Source organism: Lontra canadensis, unplaced genomic scaffold, assembly GCF_010015895.1.
Source record: "Lontra canadensis isolate GAN:19392208 unplaced genomic scaffold, GSC_riverotter_1.0 scaffold60, whole genome shotgun sequence".
NCBI lineage: Eukaryota > Metazoa > Chordata > Mammalia > Carnivora > Mustelidae > Lontra > Lontra canadensis.
In genome coordinates, this window is record NW_022631054.1 from 1,649,496 (window position 1) to 1,670,467 (window position 20,972).

General features: G+C 43.7%; 1 protein-coding gene across 1 annotated transcript in view; it reads right to left on the minus strand.

Annotated features, from left to right (window-relative positions):
- The window catches only part of CSMD2 (CUB and Sushi multiple domains 2), a 593,647-nt gene that overhangs the window by 266,742 nt on the left and 305,933 nt on the right, over positions 1–20,972 (minus strand). Inside the window, exon 10 of the mRNA XM_032877161.1 lies at positions 15,382–15,503. Coding sequence (XP_032733052.1) covers positions 15,382–15,503 — 122 coding nt within the window. The remainder of the gene's footprint in view (positions 1–15,381; positions 15,504–20,972) is intronic.

Here is a 20,972-nt window from a genome sequence, read left to right on the forward strand (position 1 = left end):
GTTTGTTTTCGGAGCAACAGCACTGAGATGGTGGGAAACCAGGAGAGCGATCTCTGGGCTGTGGCAGTCACATGGGGGAGTGGGGAGGTAGGCCCGCAGCAGGCAACAGCGGGGGTGTGCTAGGAAGGAGGAATGGCACAGAACGGTCAGCAGTGAGTGGGGATGCCTTTACCCCTGTGGTTGTCCCATTTTAGGCCAGCTCACCCCTCATATTCCCTGATGGCCAACGGCACCATCACAGGACCATCTGCTCGGCCTGGAATCTCCTTCCCCTCTCACCCTCCCTGGTCCTGTCCTGACATCACCATCTCTAAGCCAGACACACACTGAGGGGCCCAGGGTAACTGCTCCCTGCGGCCCTCCCCACTGCAAGTCAGTGTGGCTCCCTGAGCTCCTGGGTACCCCCTCATACTGGCTAGTTCCAACTGTGGTTTGCACAGACCCCTCCTTCCCCGCTGGCTCTGCTAGCAACGTCTCTTCCCCCAGGCCCCGTCTTTACCAGGTGTTCCCATACCCTTCCTCACCTCTGGGTCCACATTTACCTACTGCTCTGGTACTAATCTGTTTACCTGCTCCTCCACTACACCAGGAACTTCCGGAGGGGGGTAGGGGGAGCAGGGACCAGGTCTTCCTGCCTCTGATGCCCCTGCCTGTCAGTGTACCAGGCACAACCCAGGGGCTTAGATAGTGCTGAACCAGAGAATGTTTTCCAAACCGTTTCTGGTTTTCCTGCATGGACCAATGGCTAGGCCCTCGGTCCCCCACCAGAGTTACCGTCTAGAACAAAGACTGGCAAACCATTTCTGTAAAGGGCCAGAGAGTAATTATTTTGCCCCGTGCAGACACCTCTGCTGCTGTAGCATGAATGTAGCCATAGACAGCATGCACACAATTTACAAAATCAAGCAATGAACTGGTTTGGGCCCAGAGGGGCAAGCCTGCTGACTCCCGGTCGACGAGATTCTTTGAGACACTTAATCATAGTTCTTGATCAAGTTCTCTTACAGGCATGGACCCCCTACCACATGCTCGACACTGTTAGGGGCAGTTAGGACACATCAGTTCAGGGAAACTCACAACAACCGCAACTACAAATACCTTCATTTTACAAATGGAAAAGCCCAGGCACAGAGATGTTAGGCCACTTGCCTAAGATCACACAGCTGAGTGGTAGAACTGGGCCTCACCAGCAGCCAGAGGCCAGGCTCTTTGCCACTCACTGCCTCATAGCAGCTCTAGCGAGGTCTCGGGTCCATCAGGTAGGGACCACAACTGACCCTCTCAAAACTTCCCTAAGCTCTTTTGCTGAATCCCAGCAGCCTGGCAAACACTTGCTGCGTATAAAATAGTGCAAGGGTGCAGTGCCTTCTGCAGGAGGAGGGACATGGCCTCTGCAGGGAGTGATGGCCCTGGAGGCACACTCTTGCCACCATGACCCCCTTGCAGCCAGCCTCAGGGCAGAGGATACTGGCTCACCGAGCCACCTCCAAAAGAAGGAGTGTGGGATTATTATGTCTATAATGGGAAAATACTGCTTTGAAGGCCAGAACCCAGAGCCATAAAATGATTCACATCACTGGTCAGAGCAGCCATTGATGTGAACTACATTTTAGAGCCTCTGACCCTAATGCAGTGGCTAATTACACCGAGTAGACTGTATGACAGACATAACATTGCAGTGTTGGGACAGTACCCCTGTGCACCATGTACTGATGCTTTCATTTTTTTTTTCTCCTCTCTTTGGCCTTTGTTTAAAGGCAGGAACCTATAATGACTCATTAACTGACATGCAGATCAATCAAACTTGCAAAGTGTCTTTCTGAGGCAAGGAGAGTGGCAGCACATGAAATAGGCGTGATCAAAGAGGCATATTTGTACATGGCTCAGACACCCAATTTACACCCATCAGATAAAGGGATAAATGAACCCATCATCTAGGATGTAATTACTGAGCATCTGCCATGTGCCAAGCACCGAGCCAGCTGTTCCCCAGAAGTTATCTCACTTGCCTAGCAATGTAGAGCAGAATCCCAAAGCTGAGAGCATGGGGCAGACGGTGAGTGCTGGGGATCACAAAGAAGGGGGAGACGAGAGCAGGTATGTGGAAGAGGTGGGTGCGCTAGTCCTCAAAGGATGAAGGGTTTGGGTTCTGTGCAGGAGATGTGGTGAGCGGTGAACTGGGAGCAAAGAGCAGGGCAGGAAGCTGGAGCAGAAGAGGGGTGGAGGGTGAGAACAGCCTCGCTGAGTCTGTAGTTGGCTTGTACCTGGCTGGCCTGAGTGGATGGTCTGGACTTGATGGGGAAGACGAGGGGAAGTTACACCTCAGCATGGAAGGGAGAACTGTTGGCAGGGAGACCTGCCAGGAGGCTACTCCCAGGCCTCGGAGTGGCAGGAGGGCTTCGAGGGAGCCTGAGCTTGTGTTTGGTGCACAGGGAGGGGATGAGGGGTGGGCCAGGGTCAGGGGTCTGGAGACCATAACCTCAGCATATAGCTGCCTTCCTGGAACAGTGGAGGAAGGGAGCAACACCAAAGGGAGTGCCCGCCCTGGGTCCTGGAGGACAGTCCTTGCTTTCTGAACACTGCCCAAGACCACCCAAAGGACTGGGATCCTGGGCCTGCCAGGCATTTTTTTTTGGAAGCTGGAGTCCAAAAGATCTAACCTGAGACAGTTTTGTCCAGCGACTGAATTTCTCTAAGAACCTCCCTGTTGGGCTCCCAGTCTCTGCTGCCATCCTTCACTCTGTACCCAAACTCTGTGCCCCAGGATCCTTTAGAGCAGGGGTTGGAGAACCATGGCCCTTGGGCCACATCTGGCTTATGGATTATTATTATATGGCCCCTTGAGTTAGGAAGTGTTACATTTTTAAAGGTTTAAAAAAACAAAGCACTACAAAGAAAAATGTGTAACAAAAACTTCACATGGTCTTCAAAGCCTAAAATATTTATTATCTGGCTCTTTACAGAAAAGGTTTGTTGACCTCTGGCATAGAGCGAGGTTTTTCAAACTGGGTTCCCAGGTGCCCCAAAGTTACATAAAGTTACCTAAGCAGCCATGAACCAAGGGAGAGCAGGAGCCAGAGTCAGTAGAGCCCTGCTCCTACCAAAGCAGTTCCTTCTGATCTAGTTCATGTTTTGGGATTCTGTGACAGACATGGACAGTGGTTTATTCAATGTCTCTCCCTCTGTTTATCCATACTTAACAGAACTCTGAGTTTGGAGAGAGGCAATGCACTTAGCTAACCTCAGAGCTAAGGACAACTAAGTAGCAGGGTTCTGGGCAATGAGACACAGCTGAAGAGCCCTCATGGGATTTTCCCACTTCTTTCTCCTTGCTTTCCTGGAATGCAGATGTGAGGACTGAGCTGGAGCAGCCTTCTTGTGATCATGAGAAGAGCCACACAAAGAGAATGGCAGAGGGAAAACCCGAAGGTGCTAGAGACACTGAAGGAACTGCTAAACCAGCCCTGGACTCTTCACCTCTGGACCTTTGGTATATGGGGAAATAAACTGTGTTTTGTTTCAGCTTCTGTGGAGGCATTTTCTGTAGTTCATAGCCAATCACAACCTAAGAGCTACAGATTCTAAAGAAAGACTTTCGTCTTTCCATCAGGATAAAGCTTAGCATCTTGGCAAGGACAACCTAAGCTGAAATGGCTTTCCTAGCTAGTTAGAGCTCCATTCTACAATGCTCTGCCCTAGTCTAACTTCCCCTATTCCTCCTCAGAGCACTTCTCTGAGCCCCTGAGGGCTGACCTTGTCTCAACCGGCCTTGAGTTATGAATTCTGCTGTCAGTTTGACCATTAGCTCCATGAAAGGAAGGGAACTTTCTTTTCCTGGGCACAGCCTGCATAATGATTCCTGAATGGACCTTGCTGAGGACCCAGAGCAGGATTGGACAGGTGGCTCTTAGGATGGGGAGGAGGGGAGGCCAGTGGGAAGGCTGACCTTAACCCCAGGAGTTCAAACATGACAGCCTCCAGCACCCTTGAGGAGGCTGGGAAAGAAAGCTCAGGGCAGAGACTGAAAACTTCCAGATGTTCTGGAACTTTCAGGGGTTGGAGAACCATGGCCCTTGGGCCACATCTAGCTTATGTACTGTTATTATATGGCCCCTTGAGTTAGGAGAGTAGCAAACGTGTTCATCCATTCATTGGCTCTTTCACTCACTGATTGATGAATTCATTTATTCATGTAGTCATTCAATAGTTAAAATGCACTTGCCACATGCTGGGTTTTGGAGAGGCAACAATAGGCAAACTAAACATGGCCACTGCTCTGAGAGATCCCACAGTCTAGAAGAGGAGATGCATGAGTCTATGGAAAACACCATAGAGTGTGATGGGTGCTGGAGTCGGGGAAGCAAACAGATGGAGCAAATGTGAGGGCCACAGAAAGTTCTGGCTAGAGGAGGGCCAGAGCTTGCCTTCAAGAACAGAGGAGGGGGTGTGAGGATACCAAGATCACAGCCAGATGTGGGGAGAGAGGAATGCCCAGAGGTGATGTGAGGTGAGGACAAATGTGAGAGGAACAGAATCAGGTTTAGGACTTGGGGGAGGCCATTAAGGGGTTATGAGGAATGGGCTTGGGGGTACTTAGAGGAAAGTCCTCTAGTGGCCAGCTAGCATCTCATTCAGGCCCCAGCACAGAGAGGGCACAAGTCAGCTGAATGAATAACTGAGTGAGCAAATGGGCCAAAAAAATGTGCTCCCAGCATTTCCACTAGCAAGTGATCATTTGCATAGAGAGATTTCCCAATTCTTCGGGTGTGCAAAAGGAAGAGGGACACTGGTTTTCCCGGAGGAGGAAATAATAAAAAACCCTGTTATCTTTGGTTTTGAAGTTCACAAAATGAGCTTTGCTTTCTCTCTCAGGTCCATGCCCTCCTCCTCTACTCTTCCTCACCCCCCCATCTGCCACCCCACCCATCTGCCTTGCTTTTACTTCTTCTCTTGTATAGATGGATTGACCTTCCTGCTCAAACCCAGCGAAGTTCACATACAAATCAGATCATAGGTCTCAAGTTCATACTGAGGAGCTGCAAAAGAAAGGCAGATGTGTGCAGGTAGGATATGAGTCTGGGCTTCAGTTCTGACTGCAGAAATTCCATCAGTGTGTCTTCTGGGAGGCCCAGGTGAGAGGTTCTGACAGAAGGCAGCCCCAGGGCCCCATGGGGGCAGGGCTGTACCTGAGGAGCTACCTGACATGGGGACAGAGCTCCTCTGTCAATCATTAATGTATTCAAACATCTGCCATGCTCCTCCTGTGCCAAGCACCGTCCCTGCTTTCAGGGTGCTCTTAGGCTGTGGGGGAAGGAGATTCTAGACCCAGTGTGACATGATACGTACACAGACAAAAGGTGCTGATGCAATGCTGTAGGAACAGAGGAAGAACCAAGACCTGGTGGAATTAAGAGGGCTTCTCAGAAGAGGAGGTATTTGGACTGTGTGTCAAAGAGGGACAGAAACTTGCCTAAAGCTTTTGGTTTTGATGAATTCCCAAAAGTTTATTTTCGCTTTTGTTTCCTTAAAATCAAAAGCTTCTGTACAGCAAAGGAAACAGTCAAGAAAACAAAGAGGCAACCCACGGAATAGGAGAATATATTTGCAAATGACAGTACAGACAAAAGGTTGATATCCAGGATCTATAAAGAACTCCTCAAACTCAACACACACAAAACAGATAATCATATCAAAAAAATGGGCAGAAGATGAACAGACACTTCTTCAATGAAGACATACAAATGGCTATCAGACACATGAAAAAATGTTCATCATCACTAGCCATTAGGGAGATTCAAATTAAAACCACATTGAGATATCACCTTACACCAGTTAGAATGGCCAAAATTAGCAAGACAGGAAACAACATGAGTTGGAGGGGATGTGGAGAAAGGGGAACCCTCTTACACTGTTGGTGGGAATGCAAGTTGGTGCAGCCACTTTGGAGAAAGTGTGGAGCTTCCTCAAGAAATTAAAAATAGAGTTTCCCTATGACCCTGCAATGGCACTACTGGGTATTTACCCCAAAGATACAGATGTAGTGAAAAGAAGGGCCATCTGTACCCCAATGTTTATAGCAGCAATGGCCACGGTCTCCAAACTGTGGAAAGAACCAAGATGCCCCCTTCAATGGGCGAATGGATAAGGAAGATGTGGTCCATATACACTATGGAGTATTATGCCTCCATCAGAAAGGATGAATACCCAACTTTTGTAGCAACATGGACGGGACTGGAAGAGATTATGTTGAGTGAAATAAGTCAAGCAGAGAGAGTCAATTATCATATGGTTTCACTTATTTGTGGAGCATAACAAATAGCATGGAGGACAAGGGGAGTTAGAGAGGAGATGGGAGTTGGGGGAATTGGAAGGGGAGGTGAACCACGAGAGACTATGGACTCTGAAAAACAATCTGAGGGGTTTGAAGTGGCGGTGGGTGGGAGGTTGAGGGAACCAGGTGGTGGGTATTGGAGAGGGCACGGATTGCATGGCGCACTGGGTATGGTACAAAAACAATGAATACTGTTATGCTGAAAATAAAAAAAAAGAAAAGAAAAGAAAAGAAACTTGCCTAAAGGAGAAGGAAAGGCACACTGGACAGGTGTGTCCAGACAGAGGTCTGAAAGGACTTCATGTGTCTATGAACCAGGAGTTCAGCTTGGCTGAAGCCAGGGCTGCCTGAGTGGGGGGCTAGGAGGGGTAGTCCCTGTGTGTGCTTTGCTGTGAGGCAATGGGGTTGTTGTTTAGCACACAAGCTTGGCTGGTCACAGCCACCAGTGTGCCCTTTCAAGGTATGGCTCCAGGCACCCATTCCAGATCCACAGAATCCTATCTTGGAGGAAAGAGTTCTGTAATTTGTGTCTTAAGTTCTCTCCAGGTATTTCTGAAGATTAGAAATAGTATTGTGAGTAGAATGACTCGAAGGACTAAGATAGCCCAAATGGCCAAGGTGGGGCTCACATTTTTCAAGGACATCTCAATCAAAGGGAGAATGTGGAGTCACTCGGAGTGGGCCAACTTCACTTGTTCTGAGCCTTCTTTCTTCTCCCTGAATCTGCCAAGGTTCCAAGAGGATGGCCTGGGTATTTCTATTTGTTTCAATCTTAGTTTACTGAGTAGAGACATAACCCTCACCTGCCACCCCATTAAGACTGTAAGTTCTTATCCTCACAGTGCGTTGCCACGTGGTCCATACGTACTCAGTCAATGCTGGTATCTTGACATATTCTTGGCCATTTCTACACCAGAGAATTTCATTTCTCTTTGGACCTTCTTATTGCCCTTGGGGGGCCCTAGTTACTGGAACATTCACAGCTCCCTCTCAAGCTCAGCCCACAGAGGTCCTACAATGGGGATGGAATTCTAGCAAGAGTTCTCATGTCCACAGATATCCAGATGCCTGGGATAAGTAATCATCTCAGGATCATAAGGAGGGGCAGACATGTGTCCTGCTCTGCGTGCTTGCAGGCAAAACTCCAGCCTCTCCTCCTAGTACCATCCTTCTCCTGTTCTGTGCAAGATAGCCCCTGCATTCTCAGTCCCAAGTGACTCTCACTTACTTCAGATCCTCCTACAACTTCACTCTCTTCCTCTTCACCTGCTCTGCCCTTAGCCTGCAAACATACTCCAGTTTCCAACATTCTAAACAAACACTCTAAGTAGCCCCAAACTCTCTGTCCACTTTACCTCCCTCTCATGCCCTTTCTCCTTCTTTCACATCACCTTGAAACTTGTCAGAGTGGCTGTCTGGACTCCTTACTCCTAGAGCCTCCTTTCCTGCCCATTCTCTCCTCATCTTGTGGCTGTTTCTGCCCTCAAAGCTTCACTGAAAGGTCCTCTTTCAAAGCCAAAGCCAAAGCCAATGGTTTCTTTTCTGTCCTTTTCCAGCAACAGTTGTTCCTTACCACCATTGTCAGACATATTCTGGTTGAAAAACTCTTTCTCCTTCTGTGGCATGATTCTCCTCCTACCTTACGCTGTACTTCCTCTGTGTCTTAGACTGGATTTCTTTTCTCTCTAAGGGTGGTGTTTCCAGATCCATTTGGAATCTTCCTCTTCTCTTTGCTTTCTTCAGGAAGTGTTGTCTACTTGTTAGGCTTCTATTCTCACCCAAGTGCTGAGGAGGTAACACTCAATCTCTCTATTAAACCTGGATTTACCCAGTTTCCAACTGGGTAACATCCAAATGTCACTGCATGAAACACAGGCACTTCAAATATACCATGTTTTCCTCTTGACCCTGTAAAGCATGTCTCTCCCTTTCCATTTCCTTTTAAAGCCTCCCATTGGTCCAAGTCAGAAAGTATCACATCATCATTCATTTGTTCACTGAATCAATGTTTTCCTTGTGCCCACTATGTGCCAGGCACTGTGATGATCACCTGGGATACAATGTTGGGTAAGACCTTCCTCCTCCCTCCATCCTCACATCCAGTCAGTCACCAAGTTGCATTCCATGCCCTACATTTCTCTTAAATATCTCTCCCCTCCATGTTTCCAAAGCCTTGGTGAATGTCCCCATTTTTCTTACTTAGGTAACTGCTTCTGCCTCCTAACTGGTCTTGTTCCTTCCAGGATCTCTCTGAAATCCTCTCTACTGCTGCCAGAATCATTTCAAAAATTCAGACCTTCCTGATATTGCTCTTGTTCAGAAGAAAGGATGACCCTCATCTTTTCCAAGGCTGATCTCAGTGCTGTCAGTACCATGCTCTTCCATTTTTCCTGGGACCTTGTTCCATCCAGAAGCATAGCCCAGCTGGTGAGAGCATGGGCAGTGGAACCACAAAGACTGGGTTAAAATCCTGGTGCTGTCACTTATTGGCTATGACAGTGGCTAAGTTTCCTACCCATTAATCTATCCATGATTCAGTTTCCTCATCCATCATGTGGGTTTCTTACCACCTAATTAATTGTGCTATGAAGAGAATGAAATAAAATCAGTTATATAGAAGGCTTAGCTCAGTGCTTGACATATGACATGCATACAGTAAGACATAACTGTTGTTGTTATTACCAACAATTTAACATTTCTGCTCTTAAAAATCTGTTTCAGGACAAAACCCAAGCCTCTCTGCCGAGCATATAGGTTCCATATGATCTGGGTCCAATGACCTTTCCATCCTCATCTTGACCCAGACATGTTGAATTCCTTTCAGTTCAGAGAGGTTGTTCCAAACCTCAGTGCCTTTGCACATGCATCCACTCAGATATGGATTTCCAAGCCTACTCATCCTTGCAGACCCTGCTCGAATGTGAAAACTTCCCTGACACTCCACTTAGTGGCCCCTTCCAATATTTTCTAAGATAGCAAACTGGACACTCCTCCATCAGCATTTATCCATACTCTAGTTTTTCATTTAAGTGCCTGTCATCTTTCCTGTGTACATGTTCCTCAAGGGCAGAGATCATATCTATAGTCAATGAATGAGTGAGAGCTCATCTCATAAGACATACTGTGAACTTGGAGAGACTAGGCTTTTCACTGAGGAGCACATTACAAGGGTGATTGGACATGCAGTCCTCAGACACACCTGTATCTCGCCTGTGGGTCAGTGACCAGGGTTAGGAACACATTATGCATCTTCCCTGATGTCTGCAGGAAGGAAGCTCTGATTCTTCAGTCTTGGATTTCTGGTTACCGCACTTATACCCTTCTTTCTGCACATAATGCTCCCTGGCTCTCCTCCAGGGTGATGCCAGTAGGGGACACCCTTCAGCCTCTCTAGGCTCCTCAGCTCTCATAAAGAACCCATGGAGATGAATAGGAACATCTCTTTTCACAGCTCGATTCTGAGGGAGTACCCTTCAGAGGGGCTGGCTTCAGGAACCCAGGCTGGTGTGACCTCCTGCAGGACACGTGAGGACTAATATGAACTGACCATTGCACACCAGCTAAGATTAGCCTTTATGGGGGGTAGGGAGAGGAGGGTGAAACAAATTGTTTCTCAGGAACTTCTCAGCCCTTATTTACACTTTCCCCTGCACCTCACCTTCAGGTTCAAAAGAAAATTGAGATAAGCATCTTTAACAATACCTAAGAAAGAGCCTCTTGTCAGCAACTTAATAACCTTATGGTAGTAAGTCCTTATCCTGATCCAGCCTCCATCCCCATGTGGCTGAAGCATCCTTCCCCATTGACTAGGTTCATCATCAAATGGTTTGATGAAATATGAGTCTGTCTTTGTAAAACGCCTTGCAGAGGAATCTGTTTCCATTTTCCCCAGCACTGTGGTCCTAAGCACCCTGACCAAACAATTTTAAAATGTTGAGTACAATTTAAAAAGAAAAAAAAAAAAGCTTTTTTACAAATTAGTAAATGCTATGAACTGAATTCTATCTCCCTGAAATTCATGTTAAAACCTTAACCTCCAGTGTGATGGAATTTGGAGATGGGACCTTTATAGAGGTAATTAAAGTTAAATGAGATCATAAGGGTGGTGCCCTAATCTGATGGGATTGGTGTCCTTATAAGAGGAGAAGACACCAGAGAGTTTCTCTCTCTGGATGCATACAGAGGAAAGGCCATGTAAGGAGGAGGCCATCTACAGGCTAGGAAGAGGCTTCACCAGAAAATGAATTTTCTGGCACCTTGATTGTGAACTTCTAGCTTCCAGAACTGTTAGAATATAAATGTCCCTTGTTAAGGCCACCCCCTGTCTATTTTGTTTTGTTATGGCAGCCTGGGCAGACTAATAAAGTAAGAATACTTAGAGTCCAAATCCTGTGACTCAGAGCAGGAAGCTGGCCTTGGCTTTGAGTGCATTTTTAAAAACTGGTGAAGTAGAGCTCTGGTTTTCAGGGCCTTGCAGAGAAAAGGGAACAGGAGACAAGAGTCAGGACCCACAAAGGTGGGGACTCTAGTATGACATCCCTGAATACATTTGGGCTAATTAAAGCTGCACCCATAGTGTGAGGGTTAGTGAGAAGTAAGACTGCCTTCCTTCTCATCTGCCACTGACATCCTCTGGGTGGATCTGGAGGCTGATTACTTATCTGAGACCTTGACACTGAGTGTACAGCAAACAGAAAACTTCTTTACAATAGAGAGACTCCTGAGACTCCTTTACAATAAGTTTGCATTCAAATGTTTGCACATTACTTGGGTGGGTTGAAACCTTCATACTGAGAATTTAGTATGAGAGGTTTCTGACTGGTAATGCCCCCAGGCACTGGGAAGAAGCAAATGTAAACTCTCTCTGGGAGAAACCACCTTCTACCCAGGTCTCAAAGAAGTCTCACAGAAAAAGCTTATGGCTCTAACCACATAGCCAGAATTACGGACAGGACAAGGAAGGAAACGTGGCTCTGGGGGGGGGGCAAGAAGTGAGAAACAACAGACAACAGAATCAAATTTGCAAAGACTTCAGATATTGGGATTAACAGATACAGAATATAAGATAAATATGTTTAATATACTTAAAGAATTAAGGAACATATGAGTAGGGGGCAAAGTACTATAAAATATGATCAAGAACACTTTAAAAAAACAAATAGGATCTAATAAAATATGAATGGTGCTATTTGAAATTAAGATAAATCTTAAGTGAATGAATTCAACAGAGGTTAGATGTAGCTCAGATAAATAGTGAAAAGAATGAGAGAAAATTATATAAGTTAAGAAACTTAGAAGATGAAGTGAGAAAGATTAACGTGTCCTGTCAGGCTTTCAGGAGCAGAGAAGATAGAATAAAAGAGAGAAAACAGTTGAAAAGACAATGGCTAAAAATTTCCCCAAACCGATGAAAGATATAATCTGCAGATCCCAGAGCTTAATGAAGTCAATCAGGATGAACGCCAAGATATCCAGAACTAGACACTTGACTGTGAAACTGCAGAACAATAAAGACAAGGAAAAGACCATAAAAGCAGCCAGAAGAATATCATACAAAGGAATGACAATAAACTTACAGCAACAATGGGAGCTAGAAGACATTGGTATAACATTTCCATGTACAGAGAGAACACAATTATCAAACAAGAATCAAATACTTAGTGAATAGCAGTGTTCCTTCAAGAAAAAGGGAAGAACAGACATTTTAAGACAAACAAGAACTAAGAAAGTTTGTCATTAACATGAAAATAAATTCTAAAGCATGTATTTTGGACAGAAAGAAAGTAATTCCAAAAAGAAGGGCAAATATGCAAGAAGAAATAGTGAACAAAATGGCAAATGTGTGAGTAAATCTAAATGCACATTAGTTTTATTAAACAAGAGCAGTAATTACTTGTGAACAAGAGAAAGGCTACATGAAAAAACACATACCATAGAGAATGAATTGGGAAGGAGTAATTAAAGTTAGTGTTCTAAGACCTCTGACTTTTTAGGGGGAACATAAAATTACTACTTACGTTGGACTTTGCTAAGAATGCATATTAACACTAGACATATAGGGTAACCCTAAAAAATACAAATGATAGTATAATTTAAATGGTATAATCTTCCAGTTGAAGGATGAATTGTCAGAAGAGATTTTTAAAAATCCAGCTATAGACAAGACATATATAAAGCATAAGAAAGTAGAAAGGTTGAAAGCAAGAGAACAGGAATGATTTATTAAACCAAAACAAAAAAAAACAAAAAACAAACAAAAAACTGATGGAACAGTTGGGAGTAAAAGCTTTAGGGTCAAAAACATTACTTCAGGTAAAAAGAGTCATTAAATAACTATTTTTGAAAAAGTTCAGTTCACCAGCAAGATATAAAATCTCAACTACATGCTCTAATAACAGTCTCAAAATATGTAAAGCAAAAACTGACAGAACTTCAAGGAATATTAGGCAAACCACCATCATAATGGGAGATTTTAATATGCCCTCTCTTGATAAAGAAGGCAAAACAATTAAGATATAAAAGATATAAGCACAATTAGCAAGGCTGATACAATGAAGATATTAGAACACAAAAACTACAAAGTACATCTTATTTTTTCAGACACACTAGGAATATATGTGAAAAATGACATTCTTGATCCTAAAAGCATTCCTGATCCTAAAAACCTCGATAAATTTCAAATGATTCAAATACAGACAATATTCTCTGACCACAAGCTTTAGAATCAATAACAAAAAGAGAGCCAGAAAAATCCTCTGTTTGGAAATTAAGAAATATTAAAAAACAACAACAACAACAACAACAACAAAAAACAAAGCAAAACCAAAAACCCCACTGTTGAAAGATAAAAGAATAATGGAATTGTAAAATTATTCAGAACTGAAGGATAACAGAAATACTACCTGTAAAACTTGTGGGAATGTAGCCAAATAGTTCTCAGAGGGAAATTTGTAGCCTTAGATGCTTAAATATGATTGAAAAATAATGAATTAAGCATCAAAGTTAGGATGCTAAAAAAGCATCCTAAACCCAGAACATACCCAGTATGTATATGTATATACCCAGAACAAACCCAGAACATACCCCATATAACAGAAGGAAAGAAATTGGTGAAATAAAAAGTAAATATATCAAAAGAAATATTTGCAAAACTAAAAATGGTTTTGCAAAGAATAACAAATGTGAAACTTCTGGCAATATTGATTAAAAGAGGTACAAAATTACAAATAAAAGAGGGAATAAAATATATATAGCAAGAGATAGTATACAGAACTTTATGGCCAAAAAATTTGAAAACTTGCTAAAATGGACTCAAGAGAAAAATAAGATAATCTAATAGTCCTTTAGTCATTAAAAGTATTAAATCAATAGTTTGAAATCTTCCAACAAAGGAGCACCAAATCCAAATAATTCTGCTGAAAATTTTCACCAAATTTCTAAGGTAAAAGTTATTCCAACCTCCAGTATTAACCTAATAGGATAGATAGAGAAGATACACTTGCTAAATCATTTTATGGGGCTAACAATATCTTGTTGAAAAAAATCTGGCAAGGGTAATATGAAAAAAAAGGCCAATCTCACTAACAAAATGGAAGCAAATTACTAAACAACATATTAGCAAATCAAATATAAGCATTTATAACACTTAGATGCTTATTTAAGCATCTAATACTAAATTACCAAGTTGGGTTTATCCCAGGAATGAAAAGTTGGTTTAACATTAGAAAAATCAGCCTATGTAATTCACCACATTAAGAAAATTAAGGAGCAAATCACAATGATATCAATAGATACAGAAAGGTGCTTGATAAAACTCTACCTTTATTCACAATAAAAGCACTTAGAAAACTAGAGTCAGAGAGGAACCATAAGTTAAAAAAAAAAAACTTCAGCAAAGATCATACTTAATGATAAAAACATTCTATTTAACATCAAACAATGACAAGGATGATGACCACCATCATCACAGTGATTGACATTATACAGGAGGGTCTAGCCAGAACATTAGGGTAAGAAAAAAATAAAGAAAAGGCATAAGGACTGGAAAGGAAGAAATAAAGTATCATTCTTTGTCCTTTATAGAAACTCCAAGTAATTCACAGATAAATTATTATAAGAGTTGCTGTATTAAAAAACCAGATAATAAAAATTAATTGCATCTCTAAATACTATCAAGAACTTGGGAGAAAATGAAATTTTAAAAGATATCATTTATAACAGTAACAATAAATATAAGATACCTAGAAGAACATACATTAAGAAACAAACAAGACCTATAATGGAAAAAAAATTATACAAGTTTATTGACAGCCCTAAGGGAATAGATATTCCAACCTCATGGATGGGAAGACTCAGTATCCTCAAGATATTAGTTTTTCTCCAATTGATCTGTAGTTTTTGTATAATTAAAATAAAAATTCTAATGGGTTATTTTGTGGGTCTTGGCAAGATAAAATTTATGAGAGAACAAAAGGGCAGGAAAAAACTAAATGTAAAATAACGTGAAGAGACGTATATAACAGGGCAAAATACACACACCAACACAGACAAATCTTAGGGGCATAATTTTGAGTGAAGCTGATTAAGAATATATATGATATGAGTAAGTTTCTATGAGGTTCAAATACTGGCTTACTAAATAATGCATTTTTTTAAAAATAATGCATTTTTAAGGATACACATTTTCACACAAACTATAAAGAAAAGCAGAGGAACAATAAGTAACACAATCAAGGTACCTGAGGGATAGGAAATGGAATGGGGTTGCTGAGGGACATGCATCACTAAGGTAAATGTTTGTATTTTTTTTTTCCCCTTAAGTTGGGAGATGACTATGAAATTGTTTGTTGTACTGATGTTCTTTATATCTTACTTATTATGTTTTACAAATATGTTTTTAACTACCTGAAATTTAATAAAACACAATTTTTAAGAAGACCCTGCAGAGAATCTACCACCACCAAGTTCTGGATTTGAAACCCCTTGGAGACCAACTGTTCCCAAGCCAGACCTGCCCACAGGATATTCCCCATCTTCCCCAGGAGCCTTACCTTGGCAGGGTTGAGTGCTGTGATGATCCACACACAGTGTGCATTGTTGTCATACTGAATAGGGAAATTGGGGGAGGTGATGATGCCCGAGGGGCCTCGAAGGTGGGCATCACACATGCGGGCTGCAGGGAGGAGATGAAAGGCAAGCATCTTAGTTTAGACTACATCCGGTTCCCATCCCCCCTCCTACTTCCAGCCAGAAGAGCCTGGAGTCTGTACAGTCGCACCCCAGATATTACTACTTCCTATTTCCTTCCCCAGTTCCCCGCAGCCTCAAAGGAAAGTCAAATTCCGGTACACTGGTGGAGGGGCAGGCCTACAAGGCCTCACCTGCTGCTCTGTAGGCAATGATGAACTTCCATGGTTAGGCTAAGCAAGACTCCCTATCCCGACTCCACAGTGATCGAGCAGCTCATCTCCCCCAGGATGGTGTGGGCTAGTAGTACTCATGCGGACCTAAAGCTAGGTAGGTCCCAGGCACCTATGGGAGTACTGAGCTTCTCACCCCTTGTTCTGCTGACCTGTTTCCCCATTTGTTCTCAGCCTCCTGAAGTACAATCTCAGGATGTCCTTGTCAAAGCCACTCTAGGAGGTCTCAGAATGCCTACATCCAAAGATACTGCCAAGGCCCCCAGCTCAGCCCTGATGCCAGGCACCCAGAGTGATTTCAGTGCCAATCAAGTACTTCCTAATTCCTTCCTCACCCTCAGCACATGTCTGTAACAGGTTTTTGACTGGAAGCATAAAGATTCAGGGTGAATTAGAAGAAGTACTCTACTCAAGTAGATATAAAGTGTTATCAATCACAGCTTAATCTAATTAAGCTCTTTAAAATAGCTTCTAAACTAATTAGATTAAGTAGTGATTGATAACAGTTAAGGTACTACTACCTAGGTGTTTGCCTTCTTTAAAAACGTGCTCTTTAGTTCTGGCCATATCATTCTTCAGTGTTAGCACACAGCTATTTTAATAAAGAGTTCTAGGAGTCTGTTCTGTTGCTGCCCACATGGCAATTTATCCTAATTGTAGGCAAAATGCCTAACAGTAAAGAAATAGTGAGCAAACCCAACAAGCTTAAGTATATAAAATGAAAGTGGTGTCAAACCTAGTTTCCTCTGATGGGGCAAAACATCCTAGGGCTCCTCTCCGCAGGTGGATAATGGCCACGATAAACCTTTCCTGGGAAAGCCTTCTTGGAGGACATGGGAAGCAGGTTCCACAGCCCCCGGCCATAATTAATCTGCTCATTTCCTACACTTGTTCCTGCACTCACTCATTCCTACATATATTGAGTGCCTGTTATGGGCCAGGAAGAATGCGGGGAGAGAAAAATATCTAGGACACAACCTCTCCTCTTGAAACGGCCAGTGGGAAGTGGGGAAAGCAGGTGTGGAAATGGCCACAATGAAGCAGAGTAGCGTTCAGAGGGTTATTTGCAAGAGGCTGCTGGCTCCGAACTGCTCTTTCTCTACTGGGTCAACACTGTCAGCAAGGACGTTCCTTCTGGGGGCTGGCCCCAGTCTTACACTTGAAAGATCTTCTCCCTCAGAAGCTCCAATGGCAGTTGAGTCAAGTTTGAAAAAAGCCCTAGAGGAACACTTTCCTCTGTCCCCTTCATGTACAACTGACTGTGCCTGTAGTTCTATGCTGGGAAACTCTAAGATTCAGACTGTACTTGATACAACTGGGCCTGAAGGCAGCTCACCATGGTAAGGAGAGCATAGGCTGTGGGGTTTACCAGCTCAGCCTTCTGTATTTGAAACCCATTTGCTGGTTAAGTTGGAAAGCCTCTCTGATTCCACTTCGTCTGTAAAATGGGGGTAGTGATATTAGTATGCAAGTTAGAAAAAGACCATCAAAACCAAAACCATGATCTCACCCACCTTTGCAAAGGGGACTTGTGGATTCAGAACCCTAGCCCTGCAGGGAACTCCAAATCTTCACAAGCACCATTTATACCTCTTCTGGAAGGTCACATTTTGCTGCCTTTAAGGTCCTCACCTCCAGACTCAATTTATCTCACACTTGTTTCCAAAAATTAGATGGTATTTGCATTGTCAAAACATGCTGAAGGTCATTAGAACAGGTCAAAAAGGCATTTACCACTTGAAGGGCTTTGAGGGGCATACATAAAATAGTACAGTGTGTAGACAGTTAACATGGGGCACCTTAAAATAGGTTTAAAAAGGAGCACCAGGGGCGCCTGGGTAGCTCAGTGGGTTAAAGCCTCTGCCTTCTGCTTAGGTCATGATCCCGGGGTCCTGGGGTCGAGCCCCACATCAGACTCTCTGCTCAGTGGGGAACCTGCTTCCCCCTCCCTCTCTGCCTGCCTCTCTACTTGTGATCTCTGTCAAATAAATGAAATCTTTAAAAAAAAATAAAAAAATAAAAAGGAGCACTAACTGCTTTTTCCCTCTGCTGTCTGGGTAGGGTCAGGGGTGTCTGTGGACAGACAGACATCCCCTTGAGCAGCCAGTCCCTGGGATCCCACTAGTGGATGGATAGCTCATCGATGCCACCCACACAGGCTAGCAAAATGGAAGGTGCTCAGACAACGTCTGAATAAATGACTAAACATATGCTTGTGTTTCTCTATTTGCCTTTTCCCAACAAATGTTCTTCTGGATAACTTCTAGGAGAGACTTTTCCAGTACCTTCCGTGCCTAAGCTCTGCAGACAGCAACCCAGGGGACCTTCAGGAGACACCACAGGGACCCACAGCCAGTTCTGGCATGGAAACAGCTTGCCACCAAAAAGCGAGCAGCTCCAGATGCAAGTGCCTCTGGTCTTCTCCCTCCTCCCCAAATCTTATTCCCACCATCTTCCATGCTGCCTTCCCTTGCCTCTCCTGCTCCTGACCTCCCTCCTTGCCCCTTCCCTAGGCCTCTTGAACCATGTCCCCATCACCAATTCTAAGACAGACAAACCCCAATTAGTAGCTGCAACATCTTTCAGAACCTCCCACTCCAACTCCTGCCCTGACTGAAGGCTGGCTCCTTCTCCCCACTCCAGTGCGTTCCCTGCTGTCCTCAGCAGTGGAGGGTTTTCTCCTGCCTTCCAGTATCTCCTTCCACAAATGTTAGCTGAAAACCCCCAGAGGAACTCTCTTTTGATCTTCATTGAGACCTCACCCCACTGACACCAATGTTGTCTCTTTAGCTGTAAGTTGCCCTTCCTCTCTTCTGTACTTATCCAACTTAGATCCCATAGTCCACCACTTTGATCATTTTCTTACAAATCTACCCAAGTCTCTTGCTCCCTTTTCCTTTCATCAGCCTGGGTGACAGCAATCATGGATGAACCCCTCAACCTATATTCTCCAGGCCTGCCCCCATAGAGTCAAGCTTTGTTAGAGAAAAGTCACATGAGTAGGAAGAGTGACACCACTATAAATTCCTGATTACCCACCTCAAAGAATCCTAGATATTGCCCAGTGACTCTGCCATTTACCTCTATGCTCTGCTCGAAGACAAATACCCTCTCCATGCCCGCAGACCTCTCACCCTTCCCCTTGCCTCTCCTCACTCTCAGTTGATGATCCTGCTTCAGTCCCTGTGGATGACACAAAGGACATCTGGTGGGCACACCCTCTTTCCCATCTCCCAGATCTGAATTCCTATCTGCTTATGTGCTCATCTACTCCTTCCCTTCTGGTTCCAACAGAGAGATGGCTCCTTCACCTTTCAGAGGCCAGCCCTCCTCATGAGATCTGGTACTCTTGCCCAAGGTCAACCATGTCCATGAGCATAGTGAGGGCCTGCTGTTCTGGGACTTGTGAGAGTCCACCTATGAGATCTTAAACTCTGTTATCCCACTCTTTGCCCTTCTGCCTCTGTACCCAGCAGAGTGACTTGGTTTCAAGGTATCTGCTGTCCAAAACATAGGCTCCTCCAGCGCTCTGTCTCCCTCATTTCGCCCTGCCTATTGATCTCTACCTGGCTCTTCCTTCACTACCCAGTCTGGACTTCAAGACCCTTACCAATACCCTGATACCCTCAACACTCTTATATTTGCCATTGATGAATTCTACCACATAGCTTCATAGTTTCCATAGTAATTGAAGCTTCTGCTCAGGTCAGCCTTCTCCCTTGTCTTTATTCAGTTTCCTTGACAATTTCTTACAGAGGTAACTTCAAACATTTGCCACTCAGTTGAGTCACTTAACCCCTGTGGTTACTTTCTATTCTTTGCTGCACTTGAACTCTCTGGAGGACCTGATTCTACTGATCCTTCTCTCTGAAATTCACATTTGTTGGCTTCTATGGTGCCTCTTGGCTCTTCTACTTTTCTGAATGATCCTTCTCAACTTCCTTCTTGTTCATCAAGTCCTCAAAATTAGTTGTTTAAATCTGGGTAAAGAGTGTATAGTTCTTCGCACCTTTCCCATAAATTGCGAGTTTACAATTAAACAAAAATAAAAGTTGCCAATAAGTGTGGAAGAGGGTGTAGTTCTATGTGGTTCCATCCAGTATATTAACTCCAAAGGCTGCCCAGGTGCCATTTTCGAGTAGAACAGACAGCCTTTGAGTCAGGGTTTGAATCCCACCTCAACCCATGAGCTTTGTGCCCTTGGGCAAGAGGGCTGACCATTCCAAGCTTGAGCCAAACATAAAATGTGAATATTGCCATTTTATTTATAAAGAAATTATGGAAAATGCATACTGCAATGCTTTATACAAATAGTGTAAAAAATGGGAGCTTTATCATTAGTACAAATATACAGGTACGAGTCTTGGGGAACAATGAGGCATGTATTTTAGCTGTCAGTATTATCACCTAGGGGGAATAACTACAAGGGAGAGGAAAGGAAGTTTGGGGTAGGAGTTAGGGGGAGTGGAGAGAGAGGGGAGGGGACAGGAGAGGAGGGGATGAAAAAAGAACTCTGAACAACATTAGCATTTAAGGAGTGGGCTTGGGGAACAGATCCAGTGATGGCCACCAAGAAGAAAGACAACCACCTGTAACTGTCATGCTGTTTCTTTCCGCTGGTTTCTCTTCCACTGGTTCTTTTTCTCCACATTTTACTCTCGTCTTATGAGAATGAGGGAGATGATGCAGAGCATTTTAGTAATTTGCCCTGTGCCATATGGTATGTTAATAGCAAGGTTGGAACTTGAATTTATGTCTCTTGAGTCCTGAGTCAGGTGTTCTACCCACAAAAAGGCTTTTATTCCTTTTTTAAAATTACTAAATTACTTTATTTAATTTCAATTAATTAACATATAGTGCAACACTAGTTTCAAATGCAGAGCTCAGTCATTCACCCATTGCATATAATACCCCCATGCTCATAACATCATGTGCCCTCCTTAATGCCCATCACTCCAGTTACCCCATCCCCCCACCCACCTCCCCTCCAACAAAACAGAGGATCATAGGGGAAGGGAGGGAAAAGGCTTTTATTCTATACAGATATACAAGTTTGTACAGATATGTGTGTGTGCGTGTGTGTGTGTGCATATGTATGCATGTGTATTTGTACAGCAAACAGGGGAGTTCTCCACAAAGGAGAGGAATAACGTGTGATTTTCTGTTGAGTATCTACTTTATGGCTCAGATGAGATAGATCTAGGGTGATACTCGGTTCCTAT